This window comes from Festucalex cinctus, chromosome 6, assembly GCF_051991245.1.
Source record: "Festucalex cinctus isolate MCC-2025b chromosome 6, RoL_Fcin_1.0, whole genome shotgun sequence".
Classification (NCBI taxonomy): domain Eukaryota; kingdom Metazoa; phylum Chordata; class Actinopteri; order Syngnathiformes; family Syngnathidae; genus Festucalex; species Festucalex cinctus.
Genome location: NC_135416.1, coordinates 15,247,584 through 15,272,157, shown reverse-complemented (window position 1 = coordinate 15,272,157; position 24,574 = coordinate 15,247,584). Strand labels below are relative to the sequence as shown.

Below are 24,574 nucleotides of genomic sequence, written 5' to 3'. Positions count from 1 at the left end.
AATAAAAGCACGGAATTTGGATGATGTCAACACTTCTGGTTAATAATTGGATCCTAGCTAACCAATCACAATCGCAGGTTGATTTGTATGATGTTCATGTTTAAAATGTTACATATAAGCTTGGCAAGTTTACAACACGTACAGCCATACTATCCAAATAAAAACATGAGATAACCCCCAAAAAATGTTTTCCGTGTTGTTCTTTTGTGGGAAAAAGAGTCAAAATCAGTACAAAAAAAAAAAATACATACAATTGCCCAGCAGAAAAATGCAGGTGTGAAGAAAGGAACTGAATGGCGAGTGAATGTGAACTAGCCCAACAACTATCACTGTAAAAGTAAGCTAAATTGTTTTACTTGGTATAGTAAGAGTCAACAGAGGATCATTTAGGATTTCACTTTACAATAAAACTTGCTTTTACATACATGTATATATTCATTATGGTTAATATAATTGAAACATTGCCAATGCTATCCACTCGTTGAGCAGATAAAGAGGTCAGCGGGCTTCATCGTGAACAATTAAAACATTCATCTTTGTTGTTATTGCATACTTTTCAGAAATACATCATCAATATACAAAACAAAAAGTGCTGGAGAAAATCATTAAAAAGTAAACTTGACCTGATGCTGCGATTGGTTGGCAACCAGTCCAGGGTGTCCCCCGCCTACTGCCCAGAGCCAGCTGAGATAGGCGCCAGCACCACCCGTGACCCTTGTGAGGAATAAGCGGTCAAGAAAATGGATGGATGGATGACCTGATGGTCATGTCTATCTTTATTGACTCAGCTGTAGTTAAAATGTGACCAGTGATTGGCAATGTAATATGTTGACTTCTAGAGTTCTCGTTTCAACCACCACATGTAATTCCTCTGACTTTGTCTCATGTTCAGCTGTGTTAAATTAATTTGAGGTGGTTTCCATGACGATGAGGATTTTAGAAGGTATGGTTCGCCAGATGAAGCCACTTGGTTCACCTATATGACTGTCCCTCCTCATTCTTTTATTTTTTATTTTTTTTATTTTTATTTTTAAAGGCGTATCGATCAGTCAATTCTGGCCCTTATCAACAGCAGTCTGTCCCCAAATAGCATTTATTATATTACATTCACTAATCATGCTTTGGTGCAAACCCCTGCTCAAGAAAAGGTCTCCAACATGGTATGATGTCAAATTTTAGCCCAATTTCCAAGATGCATTTTATTTCAAAATAATGGGAAAAGTGGTGCACACTTTATTATTAAATTATTTCTATGTGCGTCATGTTCTGGTGGCCCTGCTGCAGTGTTCGACACAGTGGACCACAGAATTCTCTCGGCTCGCTTGCAGCACCTGGTGGGCATTAGTGGTAGTGCACTTAAGTGGTTTTTGAATCAATCCTATTTTGCAGGCAAAACTTTATGTGGTGGTAGCTGTTTTTGTCGGATTTGTTTCCCCTGGGTTCCATCCTAAAACAGAGGAATGTTGCTTTTCACTGCTATGCAGGTGACAGTCAGATCTACGATGTTTGGTTCGTTGGAAAGCCTTCCCCTGGCATACAGTACAGTACTATTCAAATGCGAAAAATGAAAGAAATGTCCAAGGAACACCAAGGAAATGGTAAATAAAACAAATTTGTGAGATAACGTGGTCACATGAGATTTCTACCTTGGACGACTTTGTTTTGCAATTGATGGTGGGACTGAATCTTCGTGTGTGTTGCAATGTGTTGAGCTAAGCTGGGCAAACCTCACTCAATATGACCAAAACTGTGAATTGGCCGAATTTCTATCTCTATGTGTGGGTTCTGTGACAGAAAAAAAATCTTTTAATATGTGAAAAATCCTTATCCAGTATATGTAGCAGGACTTAGCGAGCGTACACAGTGTATGCCAAATTTATTCCTTCACAAAGATGACTAACCAATCATCTGTTGCCTTCATTTCATCATAGCTTTATTTTCCTGATCAAATCAGATTTTTCCAAAGACTTTAATTATTCACAATTATTTTTTATAATTGAAACATTCGACTCTTGACATCGACTTGCTGGGTTTCTTAACAGGTCAGCATTCTCCATAGCGGGCTATCCAAATGTCCTGCCCTGTGGACCTGTAGAGAGAAATAGACCACCTTGATAGTTGAACTTAATCAACAAGTAATATATATTTGAACCCCTTTTCCAATAAAGAGACTTCCCATAATTACTGCTTACATGTATGCAATGTGCATGCGTGCTTGCGTGCGTGCATGTACTCACTGTATGTGAGCACAGAGGAAACATTCACTGGAGTGAGTTCTTTCATCAGTGCCACACAGAGGGCTGTAGATCGCAGGGCAGACAATTGGATCACTCGTGTTACGACACTTTGGCTGAAGGGGGGGAAAAAAAAATACATTTTAAGATTCCCAGAATAAGCCATGTGTATTTCATTCTTCTTGTGTAGCTAAATGAAGAATCGACTATTTGACTATAATCATTTCTCGTACACAAAACATAGAATATGTAATTATTTAAAATAACCTTTATAAATACCTTAGTCGGGGATGCCTGTGTGTCTGTGGAAGCAGAAATTGTTTAAAAATAAAAAAGTGAGTAGAGCAATCATGCAAATAGTTTCATAAACTCCATGTATCATTAGAATGCAAAACGCAAATCATGAAAAATATATTTGACTGTATTTTCACAGATTAGAATTGAATAGACTTGAATAATTCTTTCTTTGCTTGGGGGGAAAGACAGACAGATATTATTAGATACTAAAACAGATATTTTAAAAATATAAACCCTATAATAAACACATTAACAGCAAAGTATTCCGAAATAGGAACAAAGGAAAGGTACAGTAAAATAAAACATTGGTCACTTTCGTCAGTTCATGATCAAGATGACATTTTAAATAAATTATTCAACTTTTTAAAATGACTTTTCAACCTTGTTTTTTTAATCCCTTTGCGCTTCTAGACATGGATGCATGTAGAAAATAGAATAGTTAAACCGATAATATTAAATAGCAGTGTCTGAATGTTAATTTTAGTAGTATAATTTATCTGGGTAGAAATATGTTCAATTTTTTCATACCTGCAAACACACACATGAGCAGAAGTCCCAAGAGAAGAACTCTCCCATTCATGATGTATGTTGATGGATGAATAACTCAAATTTGACAATGTCACACTGGCAGTGATGGGTATTTATTGGCGTCGGATCAGTGCAGGGGGGTGGATTTCACAAAGCAGGTTTAGTGAGAAACCCGGGTTAATAAACCGTGAAATGTGGGAAACTCCGCGGTTTCCGTTCCAGAAAGGGAGGTAACTGAAACCAGAGGAAAATAAGTAACAATCGCCTGTTTCATAAAGAGAGGTCATTTCAGCTCTCGGTCAGTTACCGAAGCTACATGGTCCATATTTCACAAAGCAGGTTTAGTCAATAAACCGTGAAATGTGGGAAACTCCGCGGTTTCCGTTCCAGAAAGGGAGGTAACTGAAACCGGAGGAAAATGAGTAACAATCGCCTGTTTCATAAAGAGAGGTCATTTCAGCTCTCGGTCAGTTACCATCGCTACATGGTCCATGAACCAATCCTGGTTGGTAGCAGGTTTTTCATATTATACATCGTATTATGAATTACTACATACCATATTATGAAAAATTCCAACACTGGGTTACGAAAAATGTGTACCGTATTTCCCGCACTATAAGGCGCACCTCATTATAAGGCGCACCTTCAATGAATGACACATTTTAAAACGTTTTCCATATATAAGGCGCTACAGTAGATGCTGGGGTTACGTTATGCATCCATTAGCTGGTGCTGCGCTAAAGGGAATGTCAACAAAACAGTCAGATAGGTCAGTCAAACTTTATTAATAGATTACAAACCAGCTTTCTGACAACTCCATTCACTCCCAAAATGAATAAACAGCTGTTTTATTATTTTCTCTGAGGTAAAGTATTAGTATTAGCTAGCGATCCAAGATGGTGGGATCTTCTGCACATGCGCGTCACCGATCGTGCAGGGTCACCGATAGCGTCTTGACAGTGAGACCTGTGGCGGCTCAATATTGATCCATATATAAGGCGCACCTGATTATAAGGCGCATGGGCAGCTTTTGAAAAAAAAAAAAACGAAGGCTTTTAGGTGCGCCTTATAGTCGTGAAAATACGGTACGTTCATTCCAGTATTTAATCTGTTAGAAATTAAGTACCGAAGAAAGAGGAGGTTCATCACTGAACATTTTACCCAACATACTTCAAAACTAAGATGTAGATGAAAAACAAGGAAGTCACCTGGAACTGGAACACACGCCTGAGACCTCGCATTGCTGTAGCACTGCACAACATTGTTCTGGGTGGTTCGAATTCTTAATTTAAAAATATTCCGACCTCTTCTTGAAGCTAAATTAGATGTATAAGTGCTGTGAAGCACCGTTGTAAGGAACTGAATGGCGAGTGAATGTGAACTAGCCCAACAACTATCAACGTAAAAGTAAGCTTCGGTAAATTGTGTTACTTGGTATAGTAAGAGTCAACAAAGGGTCATTTACGCTTTCACTTTACAATAAAACTTGCTTTTAACACATTTGTTGACCAAATGCTTTATTATTCATTATGATTATGATTGAAGATTGCCAATGATATCCACTCGCTGAGCAGCTAAGCAGGTCAGCAGGCTTCATCGTGAACAATCAAAACATTCATCTTTGTTGTCCTGTAAAGAGAAAATACACAACAAATACACAACAAATAAGATAAGACAACTAAGCTACTGTGAGTCACTCACAAGCTTATCTCTTACAAAAATAATAATAATAATAATAATAATAATAATAATAATAATAATAATAATAATTACATGGGAATGTTATTGTTTTAGCCACTAGTTAATGCATGTGGACACATTCTGTCTTTTGAAAGACTTAACAAAAGTTGTTGTTGTTGTTGTTGTTGTTGTTTGCATTTGTGTGTACAGTTGTGTACTTACTGTCTGTGGACACAAAGGGTACATTCATTTGCGTATGTGTTTCCATCGCTACCACAAACAGGGGCAAAGTTCATGGGGCATGCCAAAAACTCGTCGGTGCCAGGACAAGATGGCTGCAGAATAACATGCGGAAACAAAAGTGCGACATTTTGTATCACTCGTGGAGATCATCTAGGAACTACATTTAAATGTAATTGTTCATGTTTTTAGTACAATTTGATGCAGTAAACTATGTAAACTAGTAAAATGTGATTTTTATTTCATTTTTAATAACAAATGTGTCACCTTTCTCAGGGCTCCTGTGTTCTTTGCATCTGTGAAGAGAGGCAAAATGGTGAAACATGAGTCAAGCTTTTATATAAATACTTCTCAGAAATACATCGTCAATATACAAAAAAAAAGTGCTGGGGGAAAAAACATTAAAAAGTAAACTTGACCTGATGGTCATGTCTATCTTTATTGACTCAGCTGTAGTTAAAGTTTGACCAGTGATTAGCAATGTAGTATGTTGACTTCTAGAGTTCTCGTTTCAACCACCACATGTAATTCCTCTCACCTTGCCCCATATTCGGCTGTGTTAAATTAATTTGAGGTGGTTTCCATGAGAATGAGGATTTTAGAAGGTGTGATTGACCAGATTAAGCCACCTGGCTCACTTTACGACTAAATCCCTCCTCATTTTTTAAGAAGGTCCTCCGAGTATAGGTCAGTCAATTCTGGCCTTTATCAACAGCAGTCGGTCACATAAAAACGTTTATTATATACGGTAAGTATGCTGTGGTGCAAACCCTGCTGAAGAAATCCGGTCTCCAGCGTGGCGTGATGTCAAATTTGAGCCCAATTTCCATGACGCCTTTTATTTCAAAATAATGGGAAAAGTTGTGCACACTTTATTATTAAATTATTTCTATGTGCGTCGTGTTCTGGTGGCCCTGACTGCAGTGGACCACATAATCCTCTTGGCTCGCTTGCAGCACCTGGCGGGCATTAGTGGTAGTGCACGTAAGTGGTTGAGATCATATTTTGCAGGCAAAACTTTATATGTACGCCTTGGTAGATCTTTATGTCGTATTTGCTGCCCCTGGGTTCCATCCTAAGAAAACGTAATATTTCTTTTCACTGCTATGCAGGTGACAGCTGAGATCTACTGAACGCAAAGGATGCATATTCTACTTGTTGTGTCTTGAGGACATTTTAAACTTCAACAAAACAGCATCTTAGCGGTGATAGAGCTTTTTCTGTTGCCAGTCCCTCTCGGGAACAAGTTTCCTCTTAACATTTGGCATATATATATTTTTTTCTTTCCACTCACGTTGATAGTGCACTGTTTTAGTATTTTATTGTTTTTACTGTATTTTTTTCTGTTGCAATTAATTTATTGTTCTAATTTTCTTATGTTTATGTTTGTGTGCAGCTGTGGTTGTTTTTAAAGTGGAGAAATGCTAAAAACTGTGACTTAGCTGTTCAACACGACTATTACACTAATTTAACAGTAAATGTTTTTGTAGCATTATACATGTTAAATAAAGCACATACCAACATGCACATCTTAATCCTTAATTGCCCACAGGCATACAAATACACTTTTCTGACACAAAATGTAAATACCTGCAGCCACGCAGACGAGCAGGAGTCCCAACAGAAGAACTTTCCCAGTCATGATGAATGTTGATGGATGAACGGACAGACACCGATTGACACGTCAGGCTTGCGATTTCACTGGCAGCATAATCAGGCGTGGGAACACTGCAGATGTAAATGAATGTCAGGCAGTAAACATGCACACAAAAATAACCTCTTATACTTCACCATATTAAAATAAAATAACTCGCACATGTGGATTGACCAATTGACCGATTAATTTATGAACAAATATGAAATTCACCAAACTGTAACCATAAGTGGTTTCAGACCAATGCCAGAGATATGCATTATATAGGCTATGTTTATACATATATGAATAAATATGATGGACCATTTTTCTGTATTCCAATATTATTATTATTATTGGCACTGGTATTAAGATTGTTTAGGATTAAATCATTATCTGTATTTTACCATTATAAATTCTAATCACTCTTACTTCCACAAAGAAAAAGAATACAAGTAAATGATTTGCCACAGAATAAAACATTCTATGGTGTAAATAAAATTCACGTTGCAATTAGCACATTTACTACATCTTTCCAAATAAATTACCTCAAAGTATTGTATGAATGGAATATTTGGCAACAAAAATAAAACCTTTATCAACATACGGGTGTGAGTGTGTTCACTATTGTGATGTAAAGGTCAAAGGTCAAATTCCATATACAGTGCATTTGGAAAGCATTCGCAGTGTTTCACTATTTTCCACATTTTTTTTAATCTCAATCGAATAATTTAATCCCCCCCCCCCCTCAAATTTCTACACACATCATGTGACTGTTACAAAACAAAATGTTTAAAACGTGAAATGCACTTAAACAGCTTAACCCCTCAACCCTAACAGTAAAAAAGTGACCAAAAGGCTGTATTTTTTTTTTCAAAATGTATGAACTTTATTTTAATAGTTACTATACACAATGGGTAACAGACTCAAACAGCTGTTGTTTAATACTTGAAAAAATGTAAACGAATAGTAATATTGAGCAAAAGAGGAGAAAATCACCACTACCTCTCGATTTCACTGATCACAATTTGACTCTTCAAGCACTCGTTCCCAAGATCACGTTTAAAAATAAAGATTTGATGCTGTTCTGAAGCACGGTTCTTTTTGGGTGCTCTGGACGTCTTTTAGCCATCCTGGGAGTTTCGAATAATTCCAGAGCTGTGAGGAAACCCTTTCCAAGATTGTACTGAACATTCAGCACCGGTTATCTATTTCAACCCTGTATATAATTCTACGTATTTGGTCAGAGCACTAATTAAATCGCAGTGGTCCCTGATTGTGTCCAGTCATGGCAACACAGGTCATATTAGGGTTTGGCAACTTTTCACCATACAGTAACACATGTTGTAATTTGCTTTAATTGACCTAACGGAAAACTGAAGTGACATGAAAGCACAGCTTTAAATTGTACAAAACAGTTGCCTCGTCAGTAATCTGCTGGTTGGTACACATTGAACTCAGTTTGGCACCGAACTGTTTGTTGTGTGAACATCACAAGACTTCTACGTTACATAACATTGACCATCTTTCGTTCCATCGCAAGGACAGCAGAAGTACAATTGCCATCTAGTATGTTTGAGTGCTACCTTTTGACTAATCAGTTTCCTCATTTAGATTCCGAGCCCTCGTGTACACGATGTTGCAAAAATCCACTAACAACAAAGTAGTCTGCAAGCTTTGCCACACGCACAATATAGTGATGAGGCTCCACTAGAGAGTGTCCAGGCGGAGGAGAGCATGCAACAGTCATCTTCATCATCATCTTCTTCATCCACCTTTGGCTTTCACTTAAGGAAGTCCAAGATGGCGAGTGAAGAGATGGCATTATAGCGGACTGCACATTATGTACAGACATCAAGAAAGAACCATTTTTTTTTTTTGTTCTTTTTAACGGGGAAAGATATTTTTTTCTCCACAAAAGAACATTTTTGTGCTTTGTCAAATGGTCTTACACGTCCCTTTCCTTGATGTTGTTGTTAATGGAGTGCTCACATTTAATCCCACATCACCATAGGCACTGTGATGAACTAAATCATAACATGAGGAACAACAAATAAAAAAAGACATCAACTGCTATTCAACGAAAAGTACAACAAAGTTACAACTTATCGTGAATCTAATTAGAAAAAATTGTCACCAAATTTCATGTTCCTCCCTAGAAATGTTTTGGACTGTTTGAGCCACAACCTGCTTTATAAAACTGCTCATGGTAACGAAGAGATTTGCACCTGAAAACGGGTTTCAAGTCCTTTAAATCCTTTTTGCAGTTGGCAGTGAATGAACGGAACATTCTTTTTTTTTTTTTTTCCTCCCCCAAAGTAGCTTGCTACTTTTTGGAAGGGGCTTTCAATTAGACTTCCTCTGAGAGAGTAGCACGGCTACTTTTCCAGTCAAACAAAGCGTGACAACCTCTCTTCAAGTGTCCATAGTGAAGGAGAAGCACCTGTCTCCAACCCTCACTCAAGTATCCGCTCGTCTTAAATAGAGAGATTTCTTGCATTGATTTGCATCGAGTTCAGTGTTTCACAATACCTGCAGTCTCCGCCTCGTCATATCTTCAGAGGCTGTGCACTTAACAGCAGGTCCACTGAGACATAATTAAAAAACAAAAAACTACAAATGAGAACAAAATAAAGTGAACATAGTCTGTCTCCCGCTTCAGATTTTGTGGTGCGGATTATATCTGGCTGGAGATGGGAGTGACGCGTAGCGACACCCGCTGGTGGCGTGGTGGAATCAGACACAGCTCTCCCTGGTCTTGCTGTCCATGAGGAAAGAGTTGAGCTGGGAAACGTCCACCACCACCGCGTCTCGTTTGCTCAGGTGGACGTCTTTCAAGTGGTCCTCGTCACTTTGGTCCTTGGCAAAATTGACAAATACCTGATGGGAGAAAGAGGAAGAATCATCAATACACAGTAAATTCTGTAGGGTCAATTTGACGCTATTTAGAAAAGGACCAAATAGACTCAGTTTTAGAGTAATATTTACACTTGCAAGAGAGTAAAACAAAGAATTGGAAATAAAAGTGACTTATGGTAGGAACAAACTCATAACCTTCAGATTGGGAGACAGCCGATCTACTCACTTGACACTTGAGCCACGCAGCTCCTCTTTTCTGCTAGTATATCGCTCATGTCAGCTGCAGCTGATTCCATGATTGCATGGAATCTTCCTCCAAGACACCAAAAACAATGTCTTTGGTCTTTTGGAGAAAAGCAAACAGTAGCTCAGGAGATCGTATGGCAGTCTCCCAAGCTGACGATCGTGAGTTCGTACCTCAACCCTTGAGTGAGTTTTGTTTTTTTGTTTTTCATTTTTTTAAAATTTACTCTCTTCCTAGTGTAATCTTAGTTTACTCTTAAACTGAGTCTATTTGGTCGCTATCTAAATAGAATCAAATTTACTCTAAATAAAGACAAATTTACATGACAGAATTTACTGGGTAGATATTAGATAATATATAGTTTTTGGATTAGCTTTTTATGTATTTATGTTATCAATGAATGCAAAAACAGACATGTCAAACACTCAAAAATAGAATTGGATATTTAAGTTATGAAGTAGTGATGGACAAATGTAGTTTCATATAGGCTTCTTGAAGCACTTTTGATATTTTTACCCCTTCGAGATGGCAGTCTTGTTTGTTTGTTTTTTCTCTATGTTTATTTTTCCTTTCGGACCGGTTACTTATCTGAAAACATTAAGGGCTGATGGGTTGAAGCCATGGCTTATTAGAACCCCTCCCCAAAATACATCTTAGACGCATCAATCATCTCGGTCTTAATTAATAGTTTTTATTATTTTATTTTATTTTTTTTACATTATATTAATTCAGTTTTTTTTTATTTCTTCTTTTTATTATTCATAGTTTTTTTAAATATATGTATATATTTTTTTCCTTTTTTAATTTTTTTTTTTTTTTTTTTTGTTTTAAAGATGCAGTGGAAATGTAATCACTTTCCATTGTAGCCTTTACATTTAACCCAAGAGCACCATCAAAAGTAGTATAAAAACATCACAAGTGCTTCATGAAGCTTCATGAGGCTTCATTTTCCCATCACAATTACAAAGGTAGATTTAAACGAGCATTACTTGGTCTAGCGTGGTCTGAGAGACAGAGTAGTCCTCTATCCTGAGTGCCTCCTTGTTCGTAGCCAACAGGGAGAAGATGCGTGCGAGGGAGGTGAGGGAGGAGGGCAGTTGATACTGAAGCATGTTGCGGTGTTTCTCCTTCAGTGTACTGCCGGAAAGTTCCCGCTCGATGAACTCCATCACCGGCCGGAGGTCTGGATCCGGTCCGGCCACCCTCAGGATGATGGTGTAACCATCTCCAAACCTGAAGAGAAAGATGAGGACGTGTTTTGTTGTGACACCATTCCGTGTTCCCTGTCCATCACCACATACACAATGAATGGGTTTGACAACTGCTAAATGCAGTGTGAAAAGGGCTTAACTCCCTACCTGTTCTTCAGGTGCTGTACACTCCCCAGACAGCGAAACCTGCCATTGACCATGATGGCCATCCTGGTGCAAAGCGCTTCACACTCCTCCATGCTGTGAAAAACAAAACAAAACACACACCCGATCAAATTATGTGTGTTTGAGAAAATATAGTTCAAGTCAATTACGTACTTAGCGTGTGTTTTCAAATTTGATGCTAGTTTTGAAATCTAACCTGTGGGAGGTCAGGACGACAGATCGTCCCTCTTTGATAATGCTCAGTATGGCGTTCCACAGGGCACGCCGCGCTTTCGGGTCCATGCCTGTTGTAGGTTCATCCTGTTAAATAGAAACACAAGGTTTGAAGACGATTTGTGTTCCATGTTGACTCGTGATTGTGTGTGTGTTGTTTTCCTCTTACCAGAAACACAACAGGTGGTCCTCCAATGAGAGCGATGGCGGTGGACAGTTTCCTCATGTTGCCTCCACTGTAGCTACCTGCTGATTTGTCAACATACTTGACCAAACCCAACTTGCGAATACCCCACTCTGCCACCTAGTGGAGAGAACCAAACATCAACCTTTAATCCCATTTGAACGCTAACAAATGTGCATTCATGCAAAAACTAACATGCATTTTCACAATGTATATTTTTGACATAAGTATGATAACCACATTTAGGAAATATTTAGCATGAGCAAACATAATCCAGTATTTTTTTGTTGCCTTTAAAAATGTCTAATATTGTGATGGACAAATGAAGATACAAAATATACAAAACATAAATATTGTATAAATATAAATAAATATTGAAATTGCCCCTCTGGTTTTGTGTTTGTGTGGATTACTGACCTCACACACTTCCTTCTCAGGAACCCCTCTGAGAATGGCGTAGAACTCAAGGTGCTCTCGTCCTGTCAGCAGGTCATTGATGGCATCAAACTGCGGGCAGTAACCCATGTTCTGATGCACTTCATCTATTTCTGTTGTAACACTGGAGTGAGGCGCACACACAAGGAAAAGTGTGAGTCATAATTTCCAGCAAACACTTCTAAATGCATTAATTATAGCCCATACTCTTAACATACCTCTTGCCTGCCAGGTATGCCTCTCCACTGGTAACCACTGAATCGCCTGTTAGCATTTTGAACGTACTGGTTTTCCCTGCTCCATTGACTCCCAGCAAACCAAAACACTAAAAGATAAAGAATGAACCATTTCATTATCATTTCGGAAATCAGATCAGGATATACAGTATAAGTTTTCAAACTGTACTAAGGTGAGCTCTATGCCCCGAGAAAAGAGTACGAAACGTATTCCCTACCTCGCCAGGTGGAATGCCGACACACAGGCGGTCCACGGCGGGCTTCTGTTTGCGCTTATAAATCTTAGTGAGCTGACGAAGCTCCAAAATGTCGGTTTGCCCTGCACCACTGAGGATTCTCTGTCGTTCTCTGGCCACATCTTCATCCTCTTCTCCAATTGGCTTCAGGTGACTGGAGGATGACCTGCAAAGCAAACGTAAGGAGGTGAGCTCACACTCATTAAGGGATGTCGCACCCTATAATGTAATACTATCCTGAAAATGTAAGAACATCTTGCACTTAACTTGATCAAAAATTTAATAAAACCCAATAATGTAATTCCACCAATGTTACGTTTAAAGTGTATCTAAGTTATTAGATATTTGCTAAAATGCTTCACACTAATATGAACTTTAAGTGAACTACTTTGCACCCATTTTTTCAGATGAACTGTACCAGACATTGTGGCTGTGTTTAAAGTGAGTCACATAGTCTGGGGCAGAAGTGAAACGAGAAACGAGAACTTTCATTGCTTGTGAATAGTCACATGCTTACGTGCAACACACTTACATCCAAGCAGACAGTATGTTAATCTAAGAAAGTGCAGCGTTGCACTATTGCGCTTTCCCCACCCCTTAGTAGTGCAACGCCATTTTTTTGTAACCGGATAGGGAACAATCCCAAATAAAAAGAGAGGCAGCAAGAGAATTGTCAGAGCATCTTTGCCAGTTTGTAACTCACAACTCTGCTCTCCTCACTGCGAGTAAAAACCAAAAGTCTTGTCTTCTCATCCTTGTTTCTGTGTGTTCAATATATTTTGGTGTGTAAACCCAACAATCAATAATTAATTTAAAAAAAAAAAAGACTTTGAGGCAGAGTCGCATACTTTGATTAATGACTCTCTGCAAAGTTGTTTTAACACTAACACTGATATCCATTTAAATCTGACCATTTAAACCATGTTAAAAATACACATTGGAAGCTGAAATCAACTCTGGAACATTTAACAACAAAATTTTAGCACTCCATTTTTTTCCGTCAATGTAAACAGCAGTCTTAGATTCTCAAAACACAAAAAGTAGAACTTTGGACTGAAAATGAGCATATAGACCCACCTGAAAATGAAATAAATCTTCATTAATGTATTAACTCATTTGTTCCCAAAAATGTACAAATGCCTTCTATTTTAAATGTATGAAGTGTCCCAAAGACGTATTTATACGTTTTATGGGGTCTTTTTTTTTTTATTTATGCTAGAGCATACAGAAGGCTTTGATGCAGCCTCTCAACTGCAGAGAATGGTTGAAAAAAAAAAATGGTAGTAATTAGAAAAACGGCCAGCAGAGTATAAGAGATCAACCAGGGACATGATAAAAACAAGCTGTTTCACCACAATTCTAAAATGATTTGTGAATAATGATGAAACTTAGCTATATTCTAATGATAATTGCTGCAAACCGGAAACAGATAGAAATATACTTTTTTTTCCTGATGAAAGAAGGGACTCAAATTATTACATCCATTACATTATCGCTAAAAATGTTGTTACATTATCAATCAGAATTTGTTTATTACATTATTATTTAAATTGTTACATTATTGGGTTTCATTACATTTTTGATCGCGTTATGTGCAAGTTTTATTCCATTTTCAGGATATTATTCTAATACATCCCAAATTGTGAATGTTTAAAACGTCATCGAAAAAGAGGTGTATAAAATAGAATTGTTTATGTGCACACACCTGGCCTTGATACAGAAGCGGTATTGGATGAGGATGGTGATGCAGAAGAAGATGACTCCCTCAATGGCCATTGCAAATAGGTTCTTTCCCACCATGTCCCAGGCCAGAGGGGAACGGAAACGGTTTTCCCCTAAAGACCCAAAACTATTTTGTCAAAACCCACAAGAATGTTTCCACAGTTGATATTAAATTAGTACGGACTAGTTTCCTGCTCCTACCAGGCCACCGTGTTGTGCTTACCAAATCTCTCTAAAGCATCAGCCATTGCTTGATTCTTCACCATGTCAATCAGTCCTCGCCCCAGACAGAAGTGAGGGAAGATGAGGAATACGTTCTTCAGGATATCATTGATACCACCGATCTCCTAATTGGATCAAGGCATTTTCTCTCAGTCATCAGGGTTCAGCATCAAAAACATCAACATCAAAACACAAACTATTTTCTATGCATTCAATAGAATTAAAATGAGAAAGAAGCTGATTTTATTTACATTGCCTCCAAACAGCTCCAGAACAAACGTGGACACGCTGCCGTTTATTCCTATCAGTATGTTGACACTGGTCAGAACCACGTAGGCTGTGCTGGGTATCTTAAAGAAGAATGAGGCTGGGTACATGAGAGGCGTGATGGACCATCTGGAAAAGAAGTAGAAAAAGACACCTTCAAACACTACTCGGGATTGTTTTGAGCACCTCACATCTTATTTATGCACAGTAAATTCTGTAGAGTAAATATGACTCAATTTAGAGTAAAATTGACTTTATCTTAGAATGGGACCAAATAGACTCCGTTTTAGAGTAGGCGAAAATTTTCACTTGGAAGAGAGCAAATTAAATAATTGCAAGAAACAAACTCAAGGGTTGAGAAACGAACTCACGACCTTCAGTTTGGGAGATTGCCACACTACCACCTGAGCTATGCCCCTCCTACGGTTTGCTTATCTCCAAGAGACCAACAAAGTAATTTCAGATTCCAGCTGACGAGACAGGAGCTGCATGGCTCAGGGAGTAGTTCGTCTGTCTCCCAAGCTGATGTCATGAGTTTGTTCCTCAACCCTTGAGTGACTTTTACTTTATTTTCAATTCTTTATTTTACTCTCTTCCAAGTGTAACTATTACTCTAAAACTGCGTCTATTTGGTCCCACTCTAAATAGAGTCAAATTTACTCTACAGAACTTACTGTATACAAATGTATGTCATATAAAAAAAAGCTCCTACTTACCCATACAGCAGCAGCAACAAGGCCAGCACAGGCAAGTTGGTGGACGAAACGTAAGCATCTTGTTGGAAGCAGATGAAAATGATGATCACCAGTGTGGCGGGTACAATGTAGTTACACTGTAAGTAGACGACAAAGAAACAAAAAAAACTTGAGTAAGCTGCAATCAAGAGGAAGGCTGCTTTCTAAGGTCAAATGATTGGAGAGGAATGTCATACCATGTCCCAAACAAAGTTGGCCAGCCAGTAGAGGAAAGGTTGCACTCCGCTGATAAACTGCAAGTGTTTGGCCTTGTTCACCCTCTCCTGGATGAGAAAGACAACGAAGCTGGCAGGAACAAAGGACATGGCGAAGATCACGCAGATGGACACCAGCACATCCACCGATGTCGTCATTCTGAGAACATATTTTAAGAACGTAAAGTCAGTTATTAATTCATTTTTCTTGTTGGATGGTCGGAATTATGTTGTTTGAGTTGACTCACAGGGCAACTTGTGACAGTTGCTCCTTGGTGAGGTTGAGGGGATGATTATATGCAGTGATACCAAACTTGGTGGGGTCTTCGCCAGCTGGCAAACTTGCTCGAAGGATGCCGTTGTTCATCACATTTAGAAACGAGCCGATACTGTGCCAGCCCTTGTTGTTGAACCAGATCTGTGAACAGATGGGACATCATGCCAGTTGTACATTTGCAATCACGCTCCCTAATTGTTTTTTCAATGCTGAGCATGCACTAACCTTGACATTATTATTGGTGTCTAATCCTTGAATGAAGTTGGAGAGACTGCGGAGGAAACGATCTGCTGCAGTTCCCTACATGGTGGGTGAGGAAGATAGACTTTGAAGCATGGTCTTTATCCTAATATATTTTCCATATTGTATAATTTATGTGTTGATATATTGATTACAAGCAGTGTTTGAACCCCATTTTGTTTTCAAAGACTAAAACCATTAAGTCTGAAATCTCTTACCCTTTCTAGATGGAAGCGCCGTCGCAGTTGAGCCATTGCCTCATCGATCTTGTCTCTCTGGGCTGGAAGCTGAGAGCCCCTGGCGCCAAGCGAGAAGCCACCATATCTGTGCACAGATACATTATTTTTATACCACGGGAAGTCCAGATTCCTGCTCTCAAGAGGGATTAAATGTCGGCTAACGTACCTAAACTCGTTGACCCATATCTTGTTCTTCAGGCTGAGATGTGATAGAAACAAAACACAGGTTTGTTAATAACCACTTTCTCACACGTAGAGGAAAAGCAACTTAATATCGGAACAATAATTGAATGTGTAATGAGTGTCACCTTTTGCCAATGATCTGAGCGTAGGTCTTCACCAGATAATCTGACACGTTTCTGCCGGTCAAGTTCTGAAGCGCGTCTTTATCGCTGAGCTTCATCTGAATACAAAACAGAGAAAACGCTTAAGTTAGATTGGGTGTCTTTCGTCACATGGTTTCTCTGTGCCCCGCCATGACATAATTTTTTAGGTTGTGTGTTTTGTGGAACTTTTTCATACTCTTGTTAACATAAAAGTGGGCAAAAATGTTGACCTAAGAAACATGGCTGCATCTTTTAGTCATTGACAGAGTAATTTCATAATAATTCATAAAGTTGAGTTAAAATTTGAAAGATGTACTGTACTGTAAAAAAAAACAAAAACAAAACAAAACCGTGTGATATTATGTTGGTAGTGTGTTGGTCATATTTCTGCCACTAGATGGTATAATTGCATTTGTAATACATTAGTGACAGCTCATTGTATTTTTCTTTTCATAATAAGAGCTATCTAATCTTTAACATTAAATGACTTGTGAAATTCCACACATTTTTAAAAATGTAAAATACAACTTTGACCCCAGTCTCCACAAATATAAGCACTATTATTAAATGTATTACTGCTAAATTTTGACGCGGACATGTCTGCTGTTATGACTGAAATTCCCCCAGTACAGGCTTTCCAAGTAAGGGGCGGTCATAAATCTTGCATTAAAAAAAAAATTGTGGCATTAAAGGAACTTTAAATTAACTCAAAATTAACACACTAATTTTGACACCCCTAATGTTTACATATGAAAAGAGCTGTCTTAATAAAATTTGACTTGATTTAGAATTTAAGCAGCAAACTTATATATTATATGGCGTCACTAACCTGTGGAGGTGGTAGGCCCCCTGCACCAGCTGGACATTCCGGCAGCATCCTTTTGCGCCCCTCACAGCTGCACTCGCACAGAGGCGATGGATTCTCCATGGACCAGTTGCCATTGTCGAACATGTCCTTCACGCTTTGAGGTACTTGCGGAATCAACCACTCATCTTCCACGGTGGCACACGAAGTGTCCCTACAGCATATGGAGACACATTCATACACATTAATTTACAAAGCAAAAATAAAACAGATTTGTAATACATTTTATTGAGTTAATAATTCACATTACTGATTATGTTTATACTAGTTATGACTCACAAAATTGATTCTCCATCCATGCAGTGTGTTCCAAATCCTGGTTTGTCTGTCAAGGCTCCCAGTAGTTTGTTGATACGAGGGTCCTCGGGTATGTCGTTACTGTAAAGACACACGTTTCTTGAGTTTCATGCGTGTTTGTGCCTTGTCACAATATTCAGTTGAATGTGTGTAATGACAGAGAATGTAGTATTTCCAAACAGTTATTTTCATACACATATATAAATCATTGATGGACGAACATACCTGACAAAGGTAAACTGCTCTCCATACATGCTGGGATGCAGAGCCAGGCTGGGGTACTTTCCAAATGGAGGAACAATTAAGCTGAACACCAGTGCAATACACACAAACACAGCTGGGAGGACAATCTAGACGGGAAAAAAATAGCATGATTATTTGTTAAAACTAAAACAACGACATCAGGGTTTTCCTCCAGTATTTTATAGGCCTGGTGGGCCGCCTTAAATGTAAAAAAAAAAAAAAAAAAAATCATACCTGTGCAAAAAAGCCTTTCCTGGACCGTCGAGCATAGAGGAATCTTTTCCAGAGTAGTGCCACAAATTGTTGTCGCTTCAGACTCCAGCCTTTGACTTGGTACGAGCCTTTACCATCGCTGCCGCTAAGCCAGTCAGTCTCACGGGACTCTGTAAACACACAGCAGACACGTGAGCAAACATGCAAACTATATTATCTATGATTACATTTTTTTCAGATAATACTTCTGCTGGGTCACCTTCAGAGTCGTTGAAATCAAAGTCATCTTCAGTGAAGGGCTTCAAGCAGCTCTGATGGTCTCCAAATGCATGGCGGCGACGTGTCCTTGTAGGCACGACTCCATCTGCAAATACGTCATAACATGTTTGGCATGTTTCCTTTCACAGCTGTTGAACATTTTATTTGATCATAAATCTCACCTGAAAGTTCCACAGAATCAACTCCACTGTCCTCAGCAACTTTCAAGAAAATCTAAAAAAAAAAAAAGAATGATTAAAAGGTAGCTCATAAACTCATTTGCTCCCAAAAACTTATAAACACGTAATATTTTAAATATTACCAGCGTCCCAAAGACGTATTAATACGTTTTTTTTGTTTTTTTTTATGTTTTTATGCTAGAGCATACAGAAGGCTTTGATGCAGCCTCTGAACTGATGAGAATGTTTGAAGCAATGGTAGTTATTACAATAAACGGCCATCAGGTGGCAGCAGAGAGATCAACCACGGCCATGTTGCAAGTTGCAACAAGCTGTTTCCGCCCCCAATTTTTAAACAGTTTTGAGAATAATGATGAAACTTAGCTATATTACAATGCTAATTGCTGCAAAACGGAAACAGAACTTTACTTTTTTTTCTGGTGAAAGAAGAGACTCTAATCTTTCTTTTGATAGGTTCCATGTTTTTATAGCAATAGAACACAATATTCTGTGGGCCTTGCAAAATCAGTCAAAATCCAGTAAAACAGCCGGGGGAGAAGGGGGTTGCTTCAGTCAAAATGGCTGGGAGAATGAATGAGTTACATAAGAGTAATATAAGTCACGTAAGACAAATCCCATCCATATTATTCCATATTTAATGATCTCTTACCTCCTCTAGGGTTGTGTCCGATATGCCGTAGCTTGATATTCCAAGGTCAGTGAGACGGTCATCAAGCTCATGGAAGAGCTCAACAAAGGCTCCGTCTTTAGCTGACTGATAGGGCAGAATATAAGTGAGCTCATGTCCGAGATCCTCCACCAGGCGAGCCTCTGAGACATGCTTGAAAATCACACTGGAGATGAGGGAAACATCTGAAAGCAAGAGTGTAAAAGGAGAGGTGTTGGCTTCAGTTATTTTTTTATTTTATTTTTTATGTTCAATTTTTGAAGACACTGCACTTTTTTCTTTTCTTCCTACCAATCGTGGTTGTTTCACTTTCTGGTTCACTGCCAAGGCCTGCATCTGAACTGCTCTCAGACACACTATCCTCCTAAGTGGATGAAATTATAGTTACAGTAAGTAAAGCAAGACTGAATCATCACAATATTGCAAGTGAGACAAATGCAAAGGCCTCCTACCTTCTCTTTCTCAGCTTTCTTATTGTAAGAGACAGTGCTTGCGGAGTTCCTGCAAGACTGGAGTGCCAAGTCGTAGTCTCGCTTTACCAAGGTCAGGTAGTAGCCGGTGCCCAGTTGGGTCTTCAGGAAGAGTGAGGAACCGACGCAGCAAAGCTTGCCGTGGGAGATGATGGCGATGCGGTCCCCCAGGATGTCAGCCTCGTCCATGTGATGGGTGGACAGGATGATGGTGCGACCTTACAGAGAGATGACAATCTTTCTTTATGGTCATATCAGATGTAAAACTTGCCTTGTGGATCTTTTCGGTAACAAATGTTTAAGTCTTGGCGGAGGTCTGCACTCATATTGGTATAATTTTTCCCTTACCTTGCCGGTATTTCAGAAGCAGATCCCAGATGCCCCTGCGTGCGTAGGGGTCAACTCCAGCTGTGGGTTCATCCAAGATGACAACTTTTGAGCCTCCAACAAAAGCCAAGGCCACTGACAATTTCCGCTGCATCCCTCCTGAATTGAAAGCAATGGGAGGTACCGTTAAGATACACCAACCAGAAAGCTTATTCACATGAAACATTTCTTGTTGATGAAAAGATTAAAGAAATAGTAAAAGTAAAACTGAGCTGACCAGAAAGCGTGCTGGTGCGTGATCGTCGCTTATGAGGCAATCCAACATCATTGACTATTTGCTCCATTTCGGCCTTCACAATCTCCTCAGGCAGCCCCTTCAGGCGAGCGTAGAACCAGATGTGCTCTTCCACTGTCAGCCTGCATTCACGTCAACCGGATCAGTGCCAATTTCCAGGAAGAGTAATGAAATTACCATTTTCTCATGACCACAATATACTGTGAGTACTTACATGCTGAAAAGTACATTGTGTTGGGGGCAGACACCCAGATTCTGCCTGATAGTACTGAGCTCCGAGCGAATATCTTTGCCTAAGATGTAGGCTGTTCCTGAAGTGGGCGGGAACAACCCCGTTAGGATTGACCTGACAAAAAAAAAATCAGGGGCAGGTTAGTCAGTTGCCTCCTTGATTGGGAACATTTGATTTGGTTGCATAAGATGTGTGTTGCCTACATTGTTGTGGTCTTGCCAGCTCCATTGTGACCCAGGAAGGAGGTAATCTGTCCTTCATAGAATCTCAGGGAGAGACCATCCACTGCCAGCTTTTTTCCATGACTGTAGATTTTGACCAGGTTCTTGATGTAAACACCTGGATCTATGTGGCTTGGCTCCTCCTCTATGCACACAGCTGGAAAGACAAAACACTATATCAGCATGGTATTCTCACCCGAGTATGAAAGAGATGAAAACACATTTGTACCATCAGCGTTGCCTTTCTTCGACAAAGGAGTTGAGATGTTCTGGCTCTGTTTCTCGCCACACCAGTACGTCCGTGTGAAAGGGAAATACCAAGGTCTGGGGATCCCATACTGGCCTGTGATGGATATATTTGCATTGTAGTAAGTTTTCACCAATGTCTCTGATTTACTACATCAACTGAGAACAGTGGTATATTAGCATTCTATTCAAATAAATAATTTTTCACACATTGGGAAGAAGTTATGCCTTCCCACAGCGTTTGTGTGTGAATATTCGTTATTTGAAGGAAAAACACTCCCAACGTCGATGCTAACTTCGTGTTAGCATTTGAATGGGATCCTCCCTTTGCTTTTACCATTAGCGCAAGGCTAGCGATGTTTTAAAAACCAAGCATGTTTTTTTTTGTTTTTTTAATATATAGTGGATGTAATTCTTATCGTCGTGTGTTTAGTTTTACAGTTAACTCCAAATGGGGTGTCATTAAATGACTTAAAGGACGCTTAGGAACAACAGAACAACATATGCTACACACTTGCTAGTTGCTATTGCTGAGCAAGCAAAATGGTGCATTCAGGGTACTTTCACAGCGTCAGAAACTTCGGGAATTCTTCGATGATAATGTTTTAAAGAGGGAAATAATCACAATTGGCTGATTGTTTTGGCCGGTCTTTGAAGGGCAATAATCGGCGGCCGATTAATCGGTCGGGCCCTAAAAGATAGTCAAACAGCAATTATAAGGAGACTCACCGGGAAACACAGCCTCAATGTACCATGTCATTACTCCATATAGCACAGCATCAAAGAGCATGAGGCAGATAGAGGTGGTCAGATTGTAACTGTCCTCCTCCAGGGGGCTGGCCAGCAAGTTGGACCACTGGATTCCCACACCTTGCTCTTCAAACAGCGACAAGTACTCACAGCCAAATCCAAAAGCTACTGGAGACAGCAGGCTCTGGGAGAACAACGGAAAACACGGCCAAAAGTTAATGCTCAGAGAATATCATTTCACAAACAAGGTGTTGTTAATCAAACCGTATCAACACACCACAACAATTTTCGCTCCATATCCGACGTAGTCTTGCCAGGCAACACACAGCACGTAGGGCAGGTAGAGGGTGAAGTAGATGATGCCACCGCAGGCTGCTGCCAAGTTGGCGCGTGAGAACAACGTGCTGATAAGGAAGCACTGCATGATGGTTACCACGCCGAAAGAGCTCAGGAAAAGGAAGACCACGCCTGAGTCGCTGTAAGGGAGCAAGTTGCCAAGCTGACAGGAGGGAAGGAGACAAATAAGATGATATTATTTACATATTTACATTCAACAGAAAAACAAAATGTTTGTATGTACTAACCTTCAACAACATAACCAATAAGCCGGCGCTGATCAGCAGTGGAATCAAACTGCTGATGAACCAGCTGAGCCACAAGGTGCCATTGTTGAGTCCCATTATCCTCATGGTCTCCTTGAGCCGAGCCTCCTTCTCGTAGACCACCCCCTTGATGATGATGGCCACCGAGTACATCCATGCCAGCGTCATGAACAGAGGCATTGACCGACTCATCACCCGCAGGAAACTACAAAAACAAGAGCCATAACAACTCATTCACTGTACTTGACAGCTATATAAGACAAAAATCAGTTTTAACTTAGCTAATAAAACCCTGACAACAAAAGCGAGTACACACACCTAAGTGAAAATATCTACATCTTCCCCAGTGTCATGTGACTTATTCGTGTTACATATGATAGGTTTTACATTGTGGCGTCACTTACATGTCATCAACATAGCAGGGGTAAGGCATCTGCTGAATGTAGATTCCGGTCTTTTCCTTGGTGCCTGTCACAGCTCGGATGATTCCCTGTTCAATCACATCTTGCAGGTAGGAGAATCCGCCCCAGATGTACCGCAAGTCCTCGAAAGGGTCTGCCCGAGGACCGGGATCCCAGTAGCTGTCAAACACAAAATTCAATAAGTGCTTGTTACTAAAAAGTACTTCAATGGCACTTTAAACGTGATAAGAAACGCATCTCTTTTACCCATCCTTGATCTTGTTGGTCCTCTCAACATTATCGATATCCATGCGGATTTTGTAGTTGACTTTGGGAGGCAGGTGAGAGCTGTTGCTATGGGAGATGTCCGGGAACACAATCCCTGCCCAGAACTTCTGGTTGTCAAGTAGACTCATGGATTTGTCGACGAGGCGCTCCTCGTTTGCTACTGGCTCCAGTTTGTCCAGGTTCACACACTGATTGGGAAAGAGGGAAAGGAGGAGGGTTATAGTAAGTGGATCACATTTTAGGATTAAAACAGAAGTCAACCTTAAACAATTCTTGACAATAATATGTTATATGTGACCTCACCAGTCTTAACATGACATTCTGATTAATATTACATTTGTGGAATATGAGTTATGCAACAAAATCCAGCTGTTTTTATCCATCTCAGGGGGCAGCCATTTTGCCACTTGCTGTCGACTGAAGATGATGACATAGTTCCTCAGGGCTCATGCAGCTCACCTGTTTTCTGAAGCTCATCTGTGATTGGCTGTTACCTGAGACCTGAGCAAATGTGATGTCATATCCACGACAGTATGTGGCAAAATGGCTGCCTTGTGATATTGATAAAAACTGCTGGATTTTGCAATATTAACGCAATATTAACTAGAATACCGTATTTAGACTAGTGGGGCTGCATACAACATATTATTGTCAAAACAATGTTTTTTGGGGATTGACTTCCTTTTCATAATAAGAAAAGAATTCACTTCTGAAAAAAAAAAACTATAATTAAGTTGCTAACTAATCTACAAGGTGTGCTAAATATACAGTACGTGGTCTTTGAATAGAACTTCATGAGCAAAGTACGAGCTGAGCCTCTTAACTGATTTAAACTGTGTCTGAGAGGACAGTGAGTTCAAAACCTTATGAAAAGGCAGCAGGAGCACTGCAGGCATGACATGCTTTGTTTGGCCTTGACATCGTCCTAGTGAAGCTATTTCAATAAAGTAGAGTTCAGTTGAGTTGAGGAAAGGCAAGCATGCATTATGTGAGCGCCTTCATAAGTAATTCCAACCAAGTAGGTCAGTAGGTCGAGATACTGTTTACAGTTGTGCTTTACAGTGCATATGCTATGCTTTTCTGATACAAATCCATACACTGACTTTTTGACTTCAGATACTGTATCTGTATTATGAATCTAGGGATACCAAAAGATAGTCTTGATTTTACTGTACAATTTGTACTGTAATCTGAGCATTATTACTGAGAAGAACAAAGTCGCAAGGCTTTTAGCTGACATTAACTGCTGAATTCGAGAAACCGATAAATTTATCCCTGACAGAGAGAAATAAGACACAGACAAGGAGGCCCTTTCAGAACCTTGGCTAATGTTTGTTGGCAACGCGTTATAATGGCTTTTTT

At 39.5% G+C, this 24,574-nt stretch overlaps 3 protein-coding genes across 3 annotated transcripts in view; all 3 read right to left on the bottom strand.

The window, feature by feature from the left end:
• Nucleotides 1-1,911: 1,911 nt before the first annotated feature.
• LOC144020917 (chymotrypsin inhibitor-like) lies at nucleotides 1,912-3,199 on the bottom strand. Its single transcript, XM_077524828.1, has 4 exons — nucleotides 3,060-3,199; nucleotides 2,514-2,536; nucleotides 2,238-2,350; nucleotides 1,912-2,089 (listed from the first exon to the last, which is right to left on the bottom strand). The coding sequence occupies exons 1-4, from the start codon at nucleotides 3,109-3,111 to the stop codon at nucleotides 2,044-2,046; spliced, it is 234 nt and encodes a 77-aa protein (XP_077380954.1). The 5' UTR covers nucleotides 3,112-3,199; the 3' UTR covers nucleotides 1,912-2,043.
• A 1,360-nt stretch (nucleotides 3,200-4,559) lies between these two features.
• On the bottom strand, nucleotides 4,560-6,910 carry LOC144021124 (putative pancreatic secretory proteinase inhibitor). Its single transcript, XM_077525166.1, has 4 exons — nucleotides 6,570-6,910; nucleotides 5,247-5,275; nucleotides 4,962-5,074; nucleotides 4,560-4,688 (listed from the first exon to the last, which is right to left on the bottom strand). The coding sequence occupies exons 1-4, from the start codon at nucleotides 6,619-6,621 to the stop codon at nucleotides 4,643-4,645; spliced, it is 240 nt and encodes a 79-aa protein (XP_077381292.1). The 5' UTR covers nucleotides 6,622-6,910; the 3' UTR covers nucleotides 4,560-4,642.
• A 566-nt stretch (nucleotides 6,911-7,476) lies between these two features.
• Nucleotides 7,477-24,574, bottom strand: part of LOC144020166 (phospholipid-transporting ATPase ABCA1-like) — a 38,765-nt gene continuing 21,667 nt past the window's right edge. Inside the window, exons 13-49 of the mRNA XM_077523327.1 lie at nucleotides 23,192-23,400; nucleotides 22,928-23,104; nucleotides 22,506-22,728; nucleotides 22,199-22,420; nucleotides 21,901-22,105; nucleotides 21,155-21,268; nucleotides 20,908-21,082; nucleotides 20,687-20,818; nucleotides 20,455-20,594; nucleotides 20,199-20,336; nucleotides 19,833-20,068; nucleotides 19,672-19,744; nucleotides 19,363-19,565; nucleotides 18,696-18,747; nucleotides 18,515-18,619; nucleotides 18,277-18,425; nucleotides 18,025-18,149; nucleotides 17,782-17,880; nucleotides 17,467-17,656; nucleotides 16,620-16,714; nucleotides 16,478-16,510; nucleotides 16,291-16,396; nucleotides 16,058-16,132; nucleotides 15,804-15,973; nucleotides 15,538-15,715; nucleotides 15,323-15,438; nucleotides 14,591-14,735; nucleotides 14,341-14,464; nucleotides 14,101-14,230; nucleotides 12,378-12,561; nucleotides 12,142-12,248; nucleotides 11,906-12,047; nucleotides 11,474-11,608; nucleotides 11,288-11,391; nucleotides 11,074-11,166; nucleotides 10,705-10,948; nucleotides 7,477-9,492 (exon numbers count right to left, since the gene is read on the bottom strand). Of these exons, the coding sequence (XP_077379453.1) occupies nucleotides 9,349-9,492; nucleotides 10,705-10,948; nucleotides 11,074-11,166; nucleotides 11,288-11,391; nucleotides 11,474-11,608; nucleotides 11,906-12,047; nucleotides 12,142-12,248; nucleotides 12,378-12,561; nucleotides 14,101-14,230; nucleotides 14,341-14,464; nucleotides 14,591-14,735; nucleotides 15,323-15,438; nucleotides 15,538-15,715; nucleotides 15,804-15,973; nucleotides 16,058-16,132; nucleotides 16,291-16,396; nucleotides 16,478-16,510; nucleotides 16,620-16,714; nucleotides 17,467-17,656; nucleotides 17,782-17,880; nucleotides 18,025-18,149; nucleotides 18,277-18,425; nucleotides 18,515-18,619; nucleotides 18,696-18,747; nucleotides 19,363-19,565; nucleotides 19,672-19,744; nucleotides 19,833-20,068; nucleotides 20,199-20,336; nucleotides 20,455-20,594; nucleotides 20,687-20,818; nucleotides 20,908-21,082; nucleotides 21,155-21,268; nucleotides 21,901-22,105; nucleotides 22,199-22,420; nucleotides 22,506-22,728; nucleotides 22,928-23,104; nucleotides 23,192-23,400 (5,292 nt within the window). The 3' untranslated portion in view covers nucleotides 7,477-9,348. The remainder of the gene's footprint in view (nucleotides 9,493-10,704; nucleotides 10,949-11,073; nucleotides 11,167-11,287; nucleotides 11,392-11,473; nucleotides 11,609-11,905; nucleotides 12,048-12,141; nucleotides 12,249-12,377; nucleotides 12,562-14,100; nucleotides 14,231-14,340; nucleotides 14,465-14,590; nucleotides 14,736-15,322; nucleotides 15,439-15,537; nucleotides 15,716-15,803; nucleotides 15,974-16,057; nucleotides 16,133-16,290; nucleotides 16,397-16,477; nucleotides 16,511-16,619; nucleotides 16,715-17,466; nucleotides 17,657-17,781; nucleotides 17,881-18,024; nucleotides 18,150-18,276; nucleotides 18,426-18,514; nucleotides 18,620-18,695; nucleotides 18,748-19,362; nucleotides 19,566-19,671; nucleotides 19,745-19,832; nucleotides 20,069-20,198; nucleotides 20,337-20,454; nucleotides 20,595-20,686; nucleotides 20,819-20,907; nucleotides 21,083-21,154; nucleotides 21,269-21,900; nucleotides 22,106-22,198; nucleotides 22,421-22,505; nucleotides 22,729-22,927; nucleotides 23,105-23,191; nucleotides 23,401-24,574) is intronic.

Excerpts from the sequence above, each read along its gene's own strand:
- LOC144020917 (XM_077524828.1), bottom strand. The coding sequence starts at position 3,111 with ATGAATGGGAGAGTTCTTCTCTTGGGACTTCTGCTCATGTGTGTGTTT. Across the intron at positions 2,537-3,059 it reads GCTCATGTGTGTGTTTGCAG|ACACACAGGCATCCCCGACT; the intron begins GTATGAAAAAAT and ends CTGCTTCCACAG. Across the intron at positions 2,351-2,513 it reads CACAGGCATCCCCGACTAAG|CCAAAGTGTCGTAACACGAG; the intron begins GTATTTATAAAG and ends CCCCCCCTTCAG.
- LOC144021124 (XM_077525166.1), bottom strand. The coding sequence starts at position 6,621 with ATGACTGGGAAAGTTCTTCTGTTGGGACTCCTGCTCGTCTGCGTGGCT. Across the intron at positions 5,075-5,246 it reads ACACAGGAGCCCTGAGAAAG|CCATCTTGTCCTGGCACCGA; the intron begins GTGACACATTTG and ends GTTATTCTGCAG. Across the intron at positions 4,689-4,961 it reads ACCCTTTGTGTCCACAGACA|GACAACAAAGATGAATGTTT; the intron begins GTAAGTACACAA and ends TTCTCTTTACAG.